Genomic DNA, 17722 nt, shown 5'->3' with positions numbered 1-17722 from the left:
CCGACCATCTGTTCTAACTCCCTCATTAAGGGCTCATTCAGATGACTGTAGTGTTTTGCAGACCGAACATGGCTGGTCGTCTGAATGCCTGTTGTCCACGATTGCGGACAAGAATAGGACATTGTTCTTTGTGGGGCAGCGGAACAGAACTACAGATGTGGACAGAACGCGCTGTGCGACTTTTGCGACTCCATTGAAATGAATGGGTCTGCACCTGTTTTGCGAAATTGCAGATGCAGACTTACTCATGTTTCCTGAATGAGCCCTACTTTGCAGGTTATTTCAGTAGAGGGGCTGCTGGACACATCGGATTTATTTGTTCCGCTATACATTTGTCTGTTAATCTGTCTTTGGAGCCAAAGTCTTTTTAAACCTGCTCTTGACAGAACGGCTGCAGATCCTTTAAAGTGGTTGTCCATTAGTACTTAATTTCTAACAGGCGCTGGCAGTCTGCCTCCCCTACCGAAGGAATAATCATGCGGTCCAGAGTTTTTTCTTCCTAACGTGGGCATGGTCTCCTAATCCTCTTCAGCAGTGTCTTGTCCACTAGAGACACGTCGCCAATGAAGTCAGTGGTTGGCTGAAGAGGGTCAGCTGACCATGCCAAGGAGGAAGAAAACAAACCCTGGAACAGAAGGTAGAGGTAGAGCAGTGGGGAGCAGTTAAGTGTGATCCTTTGGGTAGGGGAGGCAGGCTACTGGCACCTGTTTAAATACTTTGCTTCAAAGTCTTATAGTTTTATGCAGATGTATGAGCTGTTATTGAAGATAATGTGACTGCTCTGCTCCGTTTCGCCTTTCCACCATGTGAGTATGGGTACCCTATACTCTGTGGATCCGTACTCTGCGTGCTGGAAACGTTAGACGTGCTGCTGCTGCACTATCGTATTTTCAGCCAGTGCTTTAGGTTCCCTTTTAAGACCATGCATCTTTGTGAAATGGCGTAAGCACCACTGTACCTTGTTTCCAACCGGTGGTCAGAAGATACAATCGTGTCCAGCTCAAATGCAGATCAACAGTGTTAATTTTTGATTACGCAATGAATTCATTTGGTTTGGATGTCTTGTGTCTAAGCGAACTGTTCTAGCTCTGTCTGTCGGGTCTTATCCCAGTTTTGGCCTCCAGCTGTTGTCTTGCCTGGCTGTCACTTGCATTCACACTTTCAGTTTTCTGGCTGTCACAGGGGTTTAATAGGACTACTTTTAATCCTTTTTATAGGCCTACACCATTCAAGGACAGTATGCCATTCCTCAGCCTGATGTAAGTGTGCTTTTGCTTTTTTCTCTTTTACTTTGGTTGTAGTTTACTGTTTCACACTAAACTGTCTTCCTTTTTGCTCTCTCCTGCTATGCTCATGGTGTGCCCCAGCCATATGCTTCTGCTCAGGACAGTTTTGCACTGTTCTCTAAGGTTGTGTCTTTTATAACTGCTAATACTTAAGTCGGTTTTTACCTGTCTCGCCTGGAATCCATGCTGTGCACATTGTTCACAGTTAGTAGCCATCTAATTCATTTGCCTTGCACCTATGTAGAACGGCTTTATTTTTCTTCCTCAGCTGACCAAGTTACACCAACTGGCAATGCAGCAATCACACTTCCCTATGTCCCATAGTGGCAACACCGGATTCAGTGGTAAGGAATCTACGCTTGCCCCTTTTTTTCAGTTTAGATGGCCACATAGCTCACTGCCTGCTTTGTAACATACTACAAGTCAAAAAATAAAAAACCTCAAACTCCCTCTTTTGCAGTGCCATGGTCCCGCTGGACTGGAAGTGGTGGGGAACTGTTCTTGGGCACAAGACCACTGCAGTCACTCAGTGGCCTAAGCGATCATGTGGGAAAGAGCAAATCATTGCTGAGGTTCAGCAGTGACATGCTGTTCTTGCATGTGACCACTGAGGCAATGATCTTGTGACAAAACTGGTCCTTGTCGCTTGTGGTTTGGCAGGAACTGTGGCTCTGGAACTGACGGTCTTGAAAGGTAAGTGAGGGTTTTTATTTTTAAAGACTCTGCTGCCTGTCCTTTTTGTCTTTTTTAATTAGGCAGGACAATCCCCCCCCCCCCCCGCCCTTTTTTTTTTTTTTATAAATGTTTTCATGGAACGGTGTACAATCTCTCCCCTCCCCTTTTCCTAGAGTGTGCAAGAACTGCCACAGATGCTGGACTGCAGGGTGGTCAGAACCATTGAAACGAGCAATGTATAATGTTAGAAAAAAATTAATCCAACCAGCAAGAGGCATTATGGACAATCGCAATACATTAGTAAATGCTCGCCCATGATAAATTGCCACTTGCTAAAGTGAGACAACCCTTTTTATAGGCGGGCTGCAAACCCGCCTTAATTGATTGTACATCACACTTGGAGGAACTTCTTAATATACTTAACACTCTGAAGTTGTGTTGAGTGGCCTCCAAGGAACCCAGTTCCGTGACTTTTCTGAAAAATCCAGCTTCTTCTGACATTGCATAGTTTACCAAGTTTTGTGGCCTGGACTATGGCCCAGACTTCACTTCCACTGTGGTTAGTGACAGAAATATTCATCTCCCAAGAGCAGTTGCAGGCTTCTGCATACATCACGGAGAGGAATTGCTCTGCCCATGTCCACATTGGAAGTGAAGTCCTGTCCATGGCCCAGGCCAGAAACCTTGAAATGGACGTGATGTGAGGAAGCAGTATTTCCAGAAGGGGGGCTGATCCGTGCAGCTTCAGAAATAAGTATTTTACCATCTGCTGCAGGTGTTCCGTTTGTTTTAAGGTGGCTTTGCAGGATCACGAGTCCAGTAGAACCCCTTAACACCCCTGGAAGCAAAATGGCTGGGAGTTGGGGGCTTGTACTGGTGACACCCCTCTAAGCACTTATGCGCTGCTGGTTTTTGCTTTCCTGCAGATTGGTCTTTAATCCACTGCACACTTTACTGGTAATATCTGCTCTTTTAGACAGTTCTCCTGTGTTCTGGCCCAAATGCATGAGGAAGTTGCTAAAATGGTTGAGAAGGCTTTTAAGAGTATTATGTGCAGAGTGTATCCAGGGGGTGAACAGAGCAGGAAGCCTGTGAGGTGAAGCTTCAGCTAATGGCTGCCAAGCAGTAAGTGATGTCAGAGGCACGTCATTTTGGCTGTCTTATAGAGCCCTATAGTATTCGTAAAACATGGGTAACAGGTATAGTAAAACTGCACCTACTGCAGTCCTATCGGTAAGTAATTCTAACTGAATTACTTTAGTGATAACACTTCTGGATGCCTTTGCAGTACTATCTAACACTGCTACACAACAAACTGCTCTAGAGACATTTTATATGCAAACATTTGGGGGGGGAAGAGAATCAGCTTTTGAATAAACTAACAATACACTTATATATATTTTTTTTTTTTTTTTGTATTCTAGGAGGTATTGATGCTTCAGCTCAGACAACCTCTCATGAACTCACCATTCCAAACGATGTACGTACTAAAGCTCCGAGATGAACTGTCATGTTTGCATAGATTAAAAAAAAAAACACTGGCTGCTTAAGGGTACTTTCACACTTCTGTTTTTTCTTTTCCGGCATAGTTTTGTCCTAGGGGCTCTATATTCCGGAAAATAACTGATCAGTTTTATCCCCATGCATTCTGAATGGAGAGCAATCCGTTCAAGATGTCTTCAGTTCAGTCTTTTTGACTGTTCACGACTGAGATACCGCAGCATGCTACGGTTTTATCTCCGGCCAAAAATCCGGAACACATTTTTTTTTTTCCATAGGAATGTATTAGTGCCGGTGTTCTGCCAAAAGTCTATAGCGGAAGTCACGTGGCGCGCTGCACAAGTGTACTTCCGCGAATCATTCCTGCAGCCTCCACTGCAGTAGTTTGCACACCGCGCGTGTGCACACTTAAGGGTATAGACTTCTTAAAGTGACAGTCTCTATACACCCCCCACCCCGCGCTCATTTATCTACATTAATTTGTACCCTCGCGGGCTCGCTTCGCACGCCACAAATCGGGGTCTGCCTCGCTGCGCTCGGCATTTAGTAAAACTAACTCTATGCCACCATGGATGGTAAAGAAAGAGAGCCTCTTTCTTTACCATCCATTTCCTTCTTTACTATCAATGGCGGCATAGTTAGTTTTACTAAATGCCGAGCACAGAAATTTATGTAAATGCTGTATTTCACTGCAGATGACTGTCACTTTAAGATGATGATTCGTGGAAGTGCGCTTGTGCAGCGCACCACGTGACTTCCGCTATAGACTTTCGGCAATCTATAGAGATCTGGCAGAACACCGGGTCGGCATTCAAAATACTACAATGCCGTATCCGTCCTTCCAGTCTGCGCATGCGCAGACCGAAATAAATGCCAAATCTGTTTTTCTGGATGACACTAATGTATGGAAGTACCTGGCAAAGACTTGATAAGTTGCTGTACTGAAAAAGGAAGTGTAATTTATAGAAATATTCAAGTGAAATATTTTTATTTTTTGACGGGTTTAGGTGAACTTTACCTGTATACTGCAATGTGCGTGCTGAAGCTTTTTCTAGTGTTTTGTAAAGTTGTAGTAGTGCCACACACGGCGTTTAGTCCAATGCCACCTGTTTAAATAAAAACAGAACTAGTACAAAGGGGTCACAGTGCAGCAACCAGTTCTGGTTTCAGACATAAAACTACTCCACACACAGCCACCCCATGTATGATCTGGGGCAGAGCTACATTCAGATGAATGGGGCCATTTTTCAGTACCAGTCATGGATCTCTGTTCCCTAAGTGATGCTTTGTCAGAAAAGCTAAAGAGGGTTCTCAAAGATCCTAGTAGTCGAACCCCCTTCCATTCAGACATTGTATGTCTTAGCAAGATGCTGTCAATTCCTGATGGAAAAGCACCTCTACTGAACACCACTTGTACCTTTTGCCTTTTTGATGGATTTATTTAGGCTGTTCTAGTGATTAAATAGATTTCTGCTTGGGGTTAACAGGGCTCCAGATGGCGACCAAAATGGTCGCCAATGCGACTTAGAATTTACAAATGGCGACAATACTTTTTAGTCTTGTCGCCATTTGCGACTAGACCCTCCGCGGCAGCTCTGCAGTAGAACAGCGACGGGCACAGGAGCTGATAGTTCTCTGACGCCGCCGATGTTCTCCTCAGTCTCAGTCAGCTCGGTCACAGAACACAACAGCAGAGACGCTGGCAGCAGGGAGGGGAGGGGCTGGGGAGGAGCGTAATCTGATCCTAGAGTGGAAGCTGCTTCTGCCAGCCCCTCCCCTCCCCGCCCACCAACCAATCAGAGCTAAGGCAAGGCGAGCACTAGCAGCTCTGAGTCACTGACAAGTACAGGGAGAAAGAATCGAATAAGTCACAGGTGAAAAGAACTAAAGATCCGACTTAGTTAGTGACTCATTCGATTCTTTCTTAGACTCTCTGTACAGTGTGCCGCCCCCCCCAACACCCTAGTATAAGAAACATTGGTGGCACAGTGTGCCCCCCCCCCCCCCAACATAAGAAACATTGGTGGCACAGTGGGAAGTGCCAATGAGGGTTAAAGAATAATTTAAAAAAATAACTCGCCTCCTCCAGTTGATTGAGTAGCTGCCGGTCTCCTGTTCTTGCTTCAGGACCTGTGGTGATGTCACTGAGCTCATCACATGGTCCATTACCATGGTGATGAATCATGTGATGTATCATGTGATGAGCACAGTGATGTCACCACAGGTCCTTTGACAGGCCATGAAGAAAGAACAGGAGATGATCAATTGGAGGAGGTGAGTTAATTTTTTTTATTTTATTTTTTTAACCCTCATTGGCACTGCCCACTGCACCACCAATGTTTATTATATTGAGGGGGGGCACACTGCACCACCAATGTTTATTATACTGGGGTGTTGGAGGGGGGGGGGGTGCACACTGCGCCACCAATGTTTATTATATTGAGGGGGGCACACTGCGCCCCCCAATGTTTATTATACTGGGGTGTTGGGGGGGTGCGCCCTGCGCCACCAATGTTTATTATATTGAGGGGGGCACACTGCGCCACCAATGTTTATTATACTGGGGTGTTGGGGGAGCGGCACTGCGCCACCAATGTTTATTATATTGACCTTCTACTATGCATTCGCGCCACCAATGTTTATTATATTGACCTTCTACTATGCATTCTGTATTAAAGAATGCTATTTTCCCTTAGAACCATGTTGTAAGGGAAAATAATACAGTGAATAGACTTTCATCCTAGCAACCATGAGTGAAAATCGCACTGCATCCGCACTTGCTTGCGATTTTCACGCAGCCCCATTAGCTTCTATGGGGCCTGCGTTGCGTGAAAAATGCACAACATAGAACATGCTGCGATTTTCACGCAATGCACAAGTGATGTGTGAAAATCACCGCTCATGTGCACAGCCCCATAGAAGTGAATGGGTCCGGATTTAGTGCGGGTGCATTCTGGTATTTTGAATGCCAGATCCGGCACTGATACATTCCTATGGGAAAAATGCTGGATCCGGCATTCAGGCAAATCTTCAGGTTTTTTTCGCCGGAGATATAACCGTAGCATGCTGCAGTTTTCTCTTTTGCCTGATCAGTCAAAATGACTGAACTGAAGACATCCTGATGCATCCTGAACGGATTACTCTCCATTCAGAATGCATGGGGATATGCCTGATCAGTTCTTTTCCGATATTGAGCCCCTAGGACGGAACTCTATGCCGGAAAAGAAACACTAGTGTGAAAGTACCCTAAAATATTAAGTTTAAATCCCCCCCCTTTCCCAATTTTACATATAAAATATATAAAGAATAAATAAACATATTACATAGCGCTGTCCAAACTATTAAATTATTAAAAAATATCTCCTATGCGGTGAGCATTCACCATTTTTTAGTCACCTTGTCACCCCAAAAAATAGGATAGGACTGCTCTATTATGGGCCGAACATTTCATAATATGCAAAATGCACGCAGCTTTTTTTTTTTTTTTTTTTGCGTGGTATTGAGTATCGCAATACTTTATGGTGACGAAAGCAAATCAAAATTTTGGTATCAAAACAACCCTATGCCGATCTGATCGGAGTAGCGTTGTCACGATACCAAAATTTTGATTCGGTTTCGATTTGGCGACTAAAAATTAGATTTGGCTCCTAAATTTTTCAGTTCAGGAGCCAATGGCTACCAGGTATTTTTTTTTTTTAGTCTGGAGCACTGGGTTAACAGTACAGCTTTGTGTTTTTCAGCTGATCGGCTGCATCATTGGACGTCAGGGAGCGAAAATAAACGAGATCCGCCAGATGTCTGGAGCACAGATCAAGATCGCCAACCCCGTTGAAGGTTCCACTGATCGTCAGGTTACAATTACTGGATCAACAGCCAGCATTAGTTTGGCCCAATACCTTATCAATGTCAGGTAAGACATTTTGGAGACTTATCTTTTCAGTACTACAGTGAGTCTTAAATGAATTGGTTAATAATACTAGCTGCACATGTAGTAGTAACAGCACATGCATGCAGCTAGTAATAAGTATGACATCGCCACTGATGTCCCATAGTTGAATATGAATAACTCATGTTTACATGCAGTTCTGCTGTGCTGCACTGGGAACATGGCCGCTGTCCAGTTTCCTCCTTTTACTTTTCACTGGGGACAGACTGCACATGCACTAGTTCCTTATCAGTCTCTAGTATAGGTGAATAGAGGCCTCTGATGGAGGAGTCTATGCATCAGCGACCACATTTCCAGCGCAGCACTGGTACGCAGGTCAGTGGACCTGCCTGTAAGCATGAGTTATTCATATTTAACTATAGGACATTAATTGTGGTAGTTTAATAGTGCTTATTACTAGCTGCATGTACATGCTGATGCTAGCACATTGGCCAACTTTTAAAAACAAGGCCCTGAAACCTTAGAGGTTTTCCTGGGCACTCATATCTTGCCTATACAGATTGCACAGGTTTTGTCTTTACATTTTGTTAGTCACCTGGGTCCAATAAGTTGTGCTGCACCTTTACAGTGGACATGTAAGGCTACTTTCACACTTGCATTCGGGGTTCCGCTTGAAGGCTCTCAAGCGGGCCCCGAACGGATCCATACAGCCCAATGCATTCTGAGTGGATGCGGATCCTCTCAGAATGCATCAGTATGGCTCCGTTCCACTCAGCAGGCGGCTCAGCTGCTGCAAGCGTTTTCGTGTCCGCCTGGCCGTGCGGATCTGTCCAGACTTAAAATGTAAGTCAATTGGGACTGATCCGTTTGACGTTGACACAATATGGTGCAATTTCAAACTGATCCGTCCCCCATTGACTTTCAATGTAAAGTCTGGACGGATCCGTCTGACTAACAACTAGACTTTTTTTTTCAGATTACGCTCCTCCCCAGCCCCTCCCCTCCCTTTTTTTTTCTGAAATAGAATGCAGACTGATCCGTTCTGAACGGATCCCATCGTCTGCATTATAGGAGCGGATCCGTCTGTGCAGATACCAGACGGATCCGCTCCGAACGCAAGTGTGAAAGTAGTCTAAGCTGCTGATTGTATAAAATATTACCTTCTGAAAGGGATTTCTGTTCGAGGTGACCTTTCAAAATGCTGCCCTGGGCCAATTAGTTGATACATTCTAAGCTAACAGCTGTTTTGCCTTGGGGAATCCACAGTATAAATGAAGTATTACAATTACAAGGTGGTCATTCGGTTGAATGGCACTTTATAATAATAAAAAAAAAAAAAAAAAAAAAACACGCTCAAGACTGCCAGAGCAGGAGCCACTTGTACAGTCCAGCCATTTTAATGTCCAGATACCCTCATGGGGCATATGGACAGGGGGTGGTCTTGCGTTTTCCATGTAGCATAAATGCGGTGCTTTTGTGTGTGGCAAATCCTCTAGATGTATGAGATTTTAAGTAATCTGGTCCACACACTGCAGAATTTTAAATTTTCAGCATTACAATTAATGCTGACAATATCTACTACAGCGGATATTTACCCATTGAAATGCCTGCATCTGCATTTCTCTGCTGAAATTTTGCACTAAATGTGACCGTAGGACACCTAACAGCCGCTTGATTAAAGTATATTTTAATGATCTTAAAGAGGACCATCACTTTTTTGTTTTATTCTAAATAAATACCTTTACTTGCAGGGTACCCCCCTGCTGATGCTTTCACCCTGCCTATTTTTTTATTAATTTTTTTTTTTTTTTTTTTTTAAAGATTTCTCCTGTGCTCCCTGTAGTTTTCCTGCTCAGTATGTTAAGGCCTCATGCACACGAACGTTGTTTGGTCCTCACCTGAAGCGTAGTTTTTGAGGCTTGGATGCAGACCCATTCACTTCAATGGGGCTGCAAAAGATGCGAACAGCACTTCGTGTGCTGTCCGCATCCGTTGCGCCATTTTGTGGTCTGCAAAAAAATGAAATAAAAAAACCTGTCCTATTGTCCATTTTGCGGACACGAATAGGCAGTTAGATCAATGGCTGATAGAATTGTGGAATGGACGCCTTCTGTGTTTTGCCGACCGCAAAACACACTGGTTGTGTGCATGAGGCCTAATACTGAGCTTCGGTACAGGGAGGAGATGCCAGGATTTCTCAATAGGTGTAGTCTTTACCCTGGCTATGCTGCGATCCAATCATAGCAGAGAGGGTCACAGCCAGGGAGATGTTTTTTTTTTTTTTTTTTTCTTTCTCCTTGGCTGTGGCGTTCTCCGCTGTGATTGGATCGCGGCACAGCCAGGGAGAAGGAGACTCCCATTGAGAAGCCCTGGCGTCTCCTCCCTGTACCGAAGCTCAGTATTAACAGGCAGGGTGGCAGCATCAGTAAAGGTATTTATCTAGAATAAGACAGAACCGTGAAAGTTCCTCTTTCGCTATGAACACCTTCGGAGGCAATTTTATTTTGATTGAATGTTACTCATTTTTGGCTTAAGGGGGTTATCCCATCTTAGACAATGGGGACATATTGCTAGAATGGGACCCGCACCTACAAGGAGAAAGTTGAGGAGGGCGCATGCGAAGCCACCCTCCAATCATTTCTATGCAGCTGTTGAAAATAGCTGAGCTGGCTTGTCTATTTCAGTCGGCCCCATATAAATGAATGGGAGCTGGGGCCGCGCATGCGCTCCTATTCACTTTAATGGGAGAGGTGGGGAGCTGTGCCTGGTGGTGGACGGACCCTGGGAAACCCAGGGTCCTCCAGCCACAACTCTCCGCAGCTCCGTTCTCCTTGTAGTTGTGGGTCTCACCTCTGACAATGGGGGCATATCCTAGTGATATGCCCCATTGTCTAAGATGGGGAAAACCCCTTTAATTGTTTTTTCAATTGGCCCCATAAAAAATACTGAGCTGTTCTGTCACAAAGCATTAACTTTGTCTAGCTGTCACTGGTACTTTTACTTTGTGCTGGTCATCTACTAAATCTATCTCTAAAATACTTATGCCACATTCTTATCCGTGAGATAAGAACTGAGCTATGAGTGTTTATAATGTCAGGGCAGAGATGAGGAGTCAGACAGAAAATCCAAAGGGTGCTCCTAGATCAGGTCAGATCTGTACACAAGACTCCACATTTTTAATAGACCAATTTAAAAAAAAAATTGCTAAAAAGTACAATGCAATCACAAAAAAATAAATAAAATGGACATGGCCTTTAAGCTTAACTAAAAGGGATATTCCTGTGATTGGTGATTTGTTATACTTGGAATACCCCTTTAAATGTAGACTTGCAGCATTGTGGCCCTTTAGACTAGGCAAGTATAGTAAACCCCCTCCTGACCACATAATTAGTGTGTACCTTACCTTTGTAATATACTTTATTAAATCCTATTCTAAATGTCATGAAATGAATTTGTAATATACCGGTACTTAAAAAAAAAAAATTATATATAATTACAAAATAGGCACCTGAAGTTCAGGTTTCTATAGCTCTTTGGAATCCGTACTCCTATACAGCACTAACATGTAAGCGGTGTACGGATTCCACTGTGGGGCTGCGGTGAGCAATGTGCAGCCAGGAGTACACAACACTGCCTGTGCCAGCTCTGCTAAAGCCTGGCATGGCACACCACTGCTAATGCAGGCTATAGTTGTGTTGTTACAGGTAGAAGTGATGTGCTTGGCAGAGCTCCTGCCTGTGCTTGCTCTGCAGTTGACTAGTTTTTGGTATTGTTTACATACAAGTATACTGGTGTTAAAATGCCCTCGGTTGTGTCCCATTTTTAAGTGCACCTCTCATGCAGTTCCACCATGGGCAACAGACTGATGGCTGGTTGACTAAACTTTTGTTTTTACTATGCATTTTCTATTGGCATGGTGGTAAAATATATCTGAAGTAACACTGCACAAACGTCTCCTAGCTCTGTCTAGCGCAGGGTGTGAAGGGCTGGATATGACACAGGGATTTTCTTTGGCATTACTTGGTTCCTTGTCATGCTCTGCCCTCTCAGGCCCTGCACTAAATAGAACAATGTGTATTATGCCTGGAGTGTTCCTTCAAATTTAGTCTTTAATTGCTTTGTTTAGAAACTGAGCAAAAAGATCTAAGTTGTGTAATATCTGGGTTTAGCTTTCTCTCAGCCTCCATTGTTGTCCTCCTGTACTCCTTCGTTTGTTCCTGTTTTCCCACCCACCCGTTTAGTTTTGTTCCCTTTTTTTCTTTTTTTCCTCTGTTTCAGTCTAGAAACTGCTAAACCCTCCTCTTCCCAGAGCGTCACGACCCCTGACCTTCTCAGCATCTCTCAGCCCTCCACCCCTTCTTCCTCTTCCAACGCTGCCCCCTCTCTGGTGAACGCTTCCACGGCCGGGGGTGGCGAACCCTCCTCAGCCTCCACATCCTCTTCCTCCTCCTCGGACACACCTTCCAGCCTCCCTAATCCCTCGACTGCCCCTTGTGTCTCCAATCTGCTTGACATGAAACCTGTCCCGCTCCTGGCTCTAAATGTCGTGTCCACAGCCTCCTCTACCTCATCCTCCTCTGCTGCTCCTGCCTCTGCCGCCCAGCAATACTCTAAAGTGAAATCGGACAAGCAGCGCTTCTCTCCCTACTGAGTAGCCTGTGGTTACTTCTCTATGTAACAATTTAATGGACTGTCTTTATCATGTTGGACCTGCTGTAAATCCCCATAATGCTGCAAATTGAAGGTATTCTGTCATCTGACGTCACTGTACAACCAAGCATACTGCCATATGCTGGCCTGATTTTCTTACCTGATTCCAGCTGTGCCATTCCTGGGGCCATCGTGGACTTCCTGCATATCATTTTTTTTTTAATATGCAGGTGCTGCCTCCCGTATAGTGAGGGTGGTACCATTACACTCATTGCACAGAAGCTCCATTGACTGCCAGCCCCTCCCTCGGCCTTTGACAGGACTAGGCGATGGGTACGTAATTTCTCCTGGTCCCGTCTGTTTGGGGGAGGAGTTTGGCTGTGAATGGAGCAGAGCTTGTGTGCTCTGACGGTAATGACGCTGTCCTGGTTACACTATAGGTGTCATTTGTGTATTTCAAAAAAGCAGATTTTTATCTGCAAGGGAGTCGGACTTGATTGGCACTATGCTTGGTTGCAGAGTGATGCCACCGACAGCTTCCCTTTAAGCAATCTAAATGATTTTGGGTTCTAATGATTACTGATTTAAAGGGTAGTTTGCTGCCTCTTTGTGCATCTTTTACCTTACCAATAGTGTTAGCTGTCTTTATAGCTTTGATCAGCCTTCACTGTATTTCAATAAAACGGCTAATAGTTTGTTGGCAAACCCTCGTATGCGTTATTTATGAGCAGTCTGTGTTGTACACTGTACATTGTATCTTGTTTATGTAGTTGCTATACATTGCCTGAAAGCATTTCTTGAAATGTCATGTTTTTGTTTTTTTATCTTTTACATCTGGCTATAGACATCAGTCACCTTTCCCTATTCTGATTCTATTCATAAAATGTTTTATAAAAGAGGTTTTTATTTAAAGGGATTGTCTGGTTTTCTGATATTGATGACCTGTTCTGATGGGTCATCAATATCAGATTGGCCGGGTGTCAGTCCCCCACCGATTAGCTGTTTGAAGGGGATTTGTTGCCCTTGGGTGCTGCAGCCTCTTCAATGTTTACCTGTGAGCTGTTGACATTGTCACCATTTTAGGGTTTGCCATAATGTGACCTTCACCACCAGTGAGGACCCAGCAGCTGACCCCCACTCATCAGATGCTTTTCTCCTCTAAGACCAGTTTCCCGCAATCAATATTTTGGTCAGTATTTTTAATCGGTATTGTAAACTGAAACCAGAAGTGTGACCTATGGAGAATGTATACTGGAAAGCTCTGTACTTCAGTGTTTTGGACTCACTCCTGGTTTTCCCTTACAAATACTAATGCAAAATACTGCTCTGTGGCTTTAGCTGTTATATGGACAGCTGCTGAAATCCTAGATTTCTCATCTGTGATCCTTGTGCATGTGGACAGCACACTGATCCATTCATTTAAGGAGCCTTGCACATGAGATATATATAATTTTATATTGAATCCGTTTTCTGTTCTGCAAATTACATGTCAGATTTAAAGAATAGCTTTGGGAGTGAGAAAAATGGTGCGCACTGAAGTATCTGTAGTTTGGTGCACAAACAACGGATCCAAAAAATACAGACCAGGTCATGTGCATGAGGCCTAGGGAAAAAAGGGATGGAAAGTCACTGAAACACCTTGGCAGGATTTATACTCGTACTCATGAGTGATCCACACTTGCCTGGTATAAAGGGGCTCTATACTAGGTTTGGTTACAAAAATTAAAATCCTGAAGTTGGCATTCTCACAGGAATGTGAACTACCTGATCGTCCATGTGGAAATTTGTGAATTTCGCTTTAAAGCATCTACTGAAGCAGTAAAGGCCTATTCACATCTTAAATATTTATACGAATAACTACAGGGTATACCATAAATGTGGGTTCTACCCTTCGAGCTTGCTGCAGTCCCTCGATCCATGTCTTGCCAGGTGAGGTGTTCAGTCAATGGCTCTCCATTCTTTTCTAGCAAAGTTGGCTGAGCAAGTATGTTTACCTGTTCTCGGTCACCCCCACAAAAGTGACACTATAGTGCCTTGCATTTGTGCAGTCACCTCTCCATTCTTCAGTCTGAGACGGCCAGTGGCCACCTTGCCAGGCAGGATGTGGGTTGAGCGACATGGGTGCCGGTCTCTCATTTCACTTCTGTGCGTGCACTTGCTCAGCCTGCAGAAGTGAGCTGAGTAAGCTGTGCACAAGCATGGCCATCTCTATTTATTCTCCTTTTTTGGATGCACTGGCTGCCTCACCAGGTGATGAGCAGATCATGGGACCCCTATGGGTATGCCTTGCATGTCTAAGATGGAATACCTGTCTTGTAGTGGCTGTGCAGGTGCTGTACACGGATTATATGTCTATTGGCGCAGGGGCTTCAGGTAGTTGTGGAAATGTATATGTTGAACTTGTGCTTATTGGTTTTACACTAAATCTTTTTATTTATTTTTCTCTTGTTTAGGCTGTCTTCAGAAGCTGGCGGCATGGGAAGCAGTTAAACATCTTCCAACATCTCTTCTCCCTGTTTAGATCATGTCAGTCTGCATAGTTCTACAAACAGTTTTTTTTTTTTCTTTTTTTTCATTTTTTCTTCCATGTTTTAACTAGTTTGCAAATTTTCAGTTTCATTGTGCTTTTCCTTATCCACTCGTCCATAAAAAAAAATTTTTTGACTGCATTTTAACTCAGTTTTTGTTTCTCCTTTTCCTGCCATTAAAAACCTGCTGATACAGATTTTAGTTTTATAAAAGTTTGTCCTGTTACCTATATATATTTTTTTTTAATTTAAGTCACAATGTAAAGAGTGGGGTATTAAAGGCATTTCAATTTAGTTCTGTAATGTCAGGAATTTTTCAAAAAACAAATAAAGATGGACTGAAATTGTGTGCGTTATTTTTTATTTTTTTTAAATGTACATATTTTTTTATTTTATTTTTTCCCTCTCCCCTAACTGCTCCTGACTTATTTTGTTGGAATGTGTATTGTGGTGCAATTGGTAGTGCAACAAATGTTCATACAATAGAAATGTAAGTAAATGCAGAGCTTGTGACCTTACCCAATCACTCTTAAGGACATTGGTATTTTTTATTTATTTTTTTTCATTCCTGTCTACCAAGAGCCAAACAATTAACATGACAAAGACCATGTAATTGACCATATCTTGTATTGAAAAATGGGAAAATAATTATTGGTGTGAAACGGAAAAGTGCAATTCTGACATAGGTTTTTTTTTTATGGCGTTACTTGTGTTTAAAAATGACACGACCTTATTCTGCATGCTGCAATTAAAGGAGAAATACTTTTTATTTTTTTAAACTGACATTCTACAGAAAGTACTACCCAGGTGCCTGAATATGAAGCTTGCTGAAATGGGCACGATTTCTCATTGCAAATCTGGCATGCATTAGAGTGGGAAAACTGGATTACAAGTCTTGTGGATCTGTAGACACGGTCAAGATGATGACAGCCAGATCCACCTAGCTTATAGTGCTATGTAGGAGTAAGGAGGAATTTATTTAGCTACTTGGTATTTATATAATAGTCCCTATTTACAGCTTCACATAATGTGTTTTCTGGGGACCTGGAGGACATTCAGTCAGGTTTTAAATACATAAAGGGAGTCAAGGTAAAAGAGGAAAGAATATTTGAAAGAAGAAAAACTGCTACAAGAGGACATAGTTTTACATTAGAGGGGCAAAGGTTTAAAAGTAATATCAGGAAGTATTACTTTACTGAGAGTAGTGGATGCATGGAATAGCCTTCCTGCAGAAGTGGCAGCTGCAAATACAGTGGAGGAGTTTAAGCATGCATGGGATAGGCATAAGGCCATCCTTCATATAAGATAGGGCCAGGAGCTATCCATAGTATTTGGTATATTGGGCAGACTAGATGGGCCAAATGGTTCTTATCTGCCGACACATTCTGTTTCATAAATATTGGGACATCGACACAATTCTAAAATTTTTGGCTCTATACACCATCACAATGGATTTGAAATGAAACAAACAAGATGTGCTTTAACTGCAGACTGTCGGCTTTAATTTGAGGGTATTTACATCCAAATCAGGTGAACGGTATAGGAATTACAACAGTTTGCATATGTGCCTCCCACTTGTTAAGGGACCAAAAGTAATGGGACAGAATAATAATCATAAATCAAACGTTCACTTTTTAATACTTAGTTGCAAATCCATTGCAGTCAATTACAGCCTGAAGTCTGGAACGCATAGACATCACCAGATGCTGGGTTTCATCCCTGGTGATGCTCTGCCCGGCCTCTACTGCAATGGTCTTGAGTTCCTGCTTGTTCTTGGAGCATTTTCCCTTCAGTTTTGTCTTCAGCAAGTGAAATGCATGCTCAATCGGATTCAGGTCCGGTGATTGACTTGGCCATTGCATAACATTCCACTTCTTTCCCTTAAACTGGTTGCTTTTGCAGTATGCTTTGGGCCATTGTCCATCTGCACTGTGAAGCGCCGTCCAATGAGTTCTGAAGCATTTGGCTGAATATGAGCAGATATTGCCCAAAACACTTCAGAATTCATCCTGCTGCTTTTGTCAGCAGTCACATCAATAAATGCAAGAGAACCAGTTCTATTGGCAGCCATACATACCCACGCCATGCTTCTCTGATGTGGTGGTATGCTTAGGATCATGAGCAGTTTCTTTTCCATACTCTTCTCATCACTCTGGTACAAGTTGATCTTGGTCTCATCTGTCCATAGGATGTTCCAGAACTGTGAAGGCTCTTTTAGATGTCGTTTGGCAAACGCTAATCTGGCCTTCCTGTTTTTGAGGCTCGCCAATGGTTTACATCTTATGGTGAACCCTCTGTATTCACTCTGGTGAAGTCTTCTCTTGATTGTTGACTTTGACACACACACCTACCTCCTGGAGAGTGTTCTTGATCTGGCCAAGAAGGGTGAAGGGTGTTTTGTTCACCAGGGAAAGAATTCTTTCGGTCATCCACGACACTTGTTTTCTGTGGTCGTCCGGGTCTTTTGGTGTTGCTAAGCTCACCGGTGCGTTCCTTCTTTAAGAATGTTTCAAACAGTTGTTTTAGCCACGCCTAATGTTTGTTGTGTTTTTCAGCCTAATGATGGCTTGCTTCACTGATAGTGACGGCTTTTTGGATCTCATCTTGAATGTTGACAGCAACAGATTTCAAATGCAAATAGCACACTTGAAATTAACTCTGGACCTTTTATCTGCTCATTGTAATTGGGATAATGAGGGGATAACACACACCTGGCCATGGAAAAGCAGAGAAGCCAATTGTCCCCTTACTTGTGGTCCCTTAACAAGTGGGAGGCACATATGCAAACTGTTGTAATTCCTACACCGTTCACCTGATTTGGATGTAAATACCCTCAAATTAACCGCCTCTGCGGGCGGCTGGGTTATTCCTCGTGGACCCATCGGGTCATGTCGCGAGAGGTGATATTTCCTGTGAACGCGCGCATACAGGATCGGAAGGTAAACCAGTTGATCTACAGCCTGCCAGCGGCGATCATTCGCTGGCAGGCTTGATCACCCCCCTGTAAGGCTCAATTCAGACCTCCGTATGTGTTTTGCGGATCCGTGGATCTGAAAAAACAGACGGTGGCAATGTGTTTTCCGCATTTTGTGGATCCGCACATTGCCAGAACTAAATAGAAAATGCCTTTTCTTGTCCACAATTGCGGACAAGAATAGGACATGTTCTATAGGCTCTACAAAAAACGCACTGTTCGC

At 43.4% G+C, this 17722-nt stretch overlaps 1 protein-coding gene across 6 annotated transcripts in view; it reads left to right on the top strand.

The window, feature by feature from the left end:
- The window catches only part of PCBP2 (poly(rC) binding protein 2), a 30721-nt gene extending 15849 nt beyond the window's left edge, over positions 1–14872 (top strand). For 2 of the 6 annotated variants that reach the window (XM_044287913.1, XM_044287911.1), the window contains 5 exons: positions 1218–1259; positions 1555–1630; positions 3386–3441; positions 7202–7371; positions 14451–14872. In XM_044287913.1, coding sequence (XP_044143848.1) covers positions 1218–1259; positions 1555–1630; positions 3386–3441; positions 7202–7371; positions 14451–14487 — 381 coding nt within the window. In that variant the 3' untranslated portion in view covers positions 14488–14872. Of the gene's footprint in view, positions 1–1217; positions 1260–1554; positions 1631–3385; positions 3442–7201; positions 7372–11625; positions 12703–14450 lie in introns of those variants that run through there. The other 4 variants (XM_044287909.1, XM_044287907.1, XM_044287910.1 and 1 more) reach the window with 2 other exon arrangements.
- The last annotated feature ends 2850 nt before the right edge of the window (positions 14873–17722 follow it).

Source organism: Bufo gargarizans, chromosome 3 (assembly GCF_014858855.1).
Source record: "Bufo gargarizans isolate SCDJY-AF-19 chromosome 3, ASM1485885v1, whole genome shotgun sequence".
NCBI lineage: Eukaryota > Metazoa > Chordata > Amphibia > Anura > Bufonidae > Bufo > Bufo gargarizans.
Note: the sequence above shows the minus strand (reverse complement) of the source record. Positions and strands in the feature narration are given on the sequence as shown.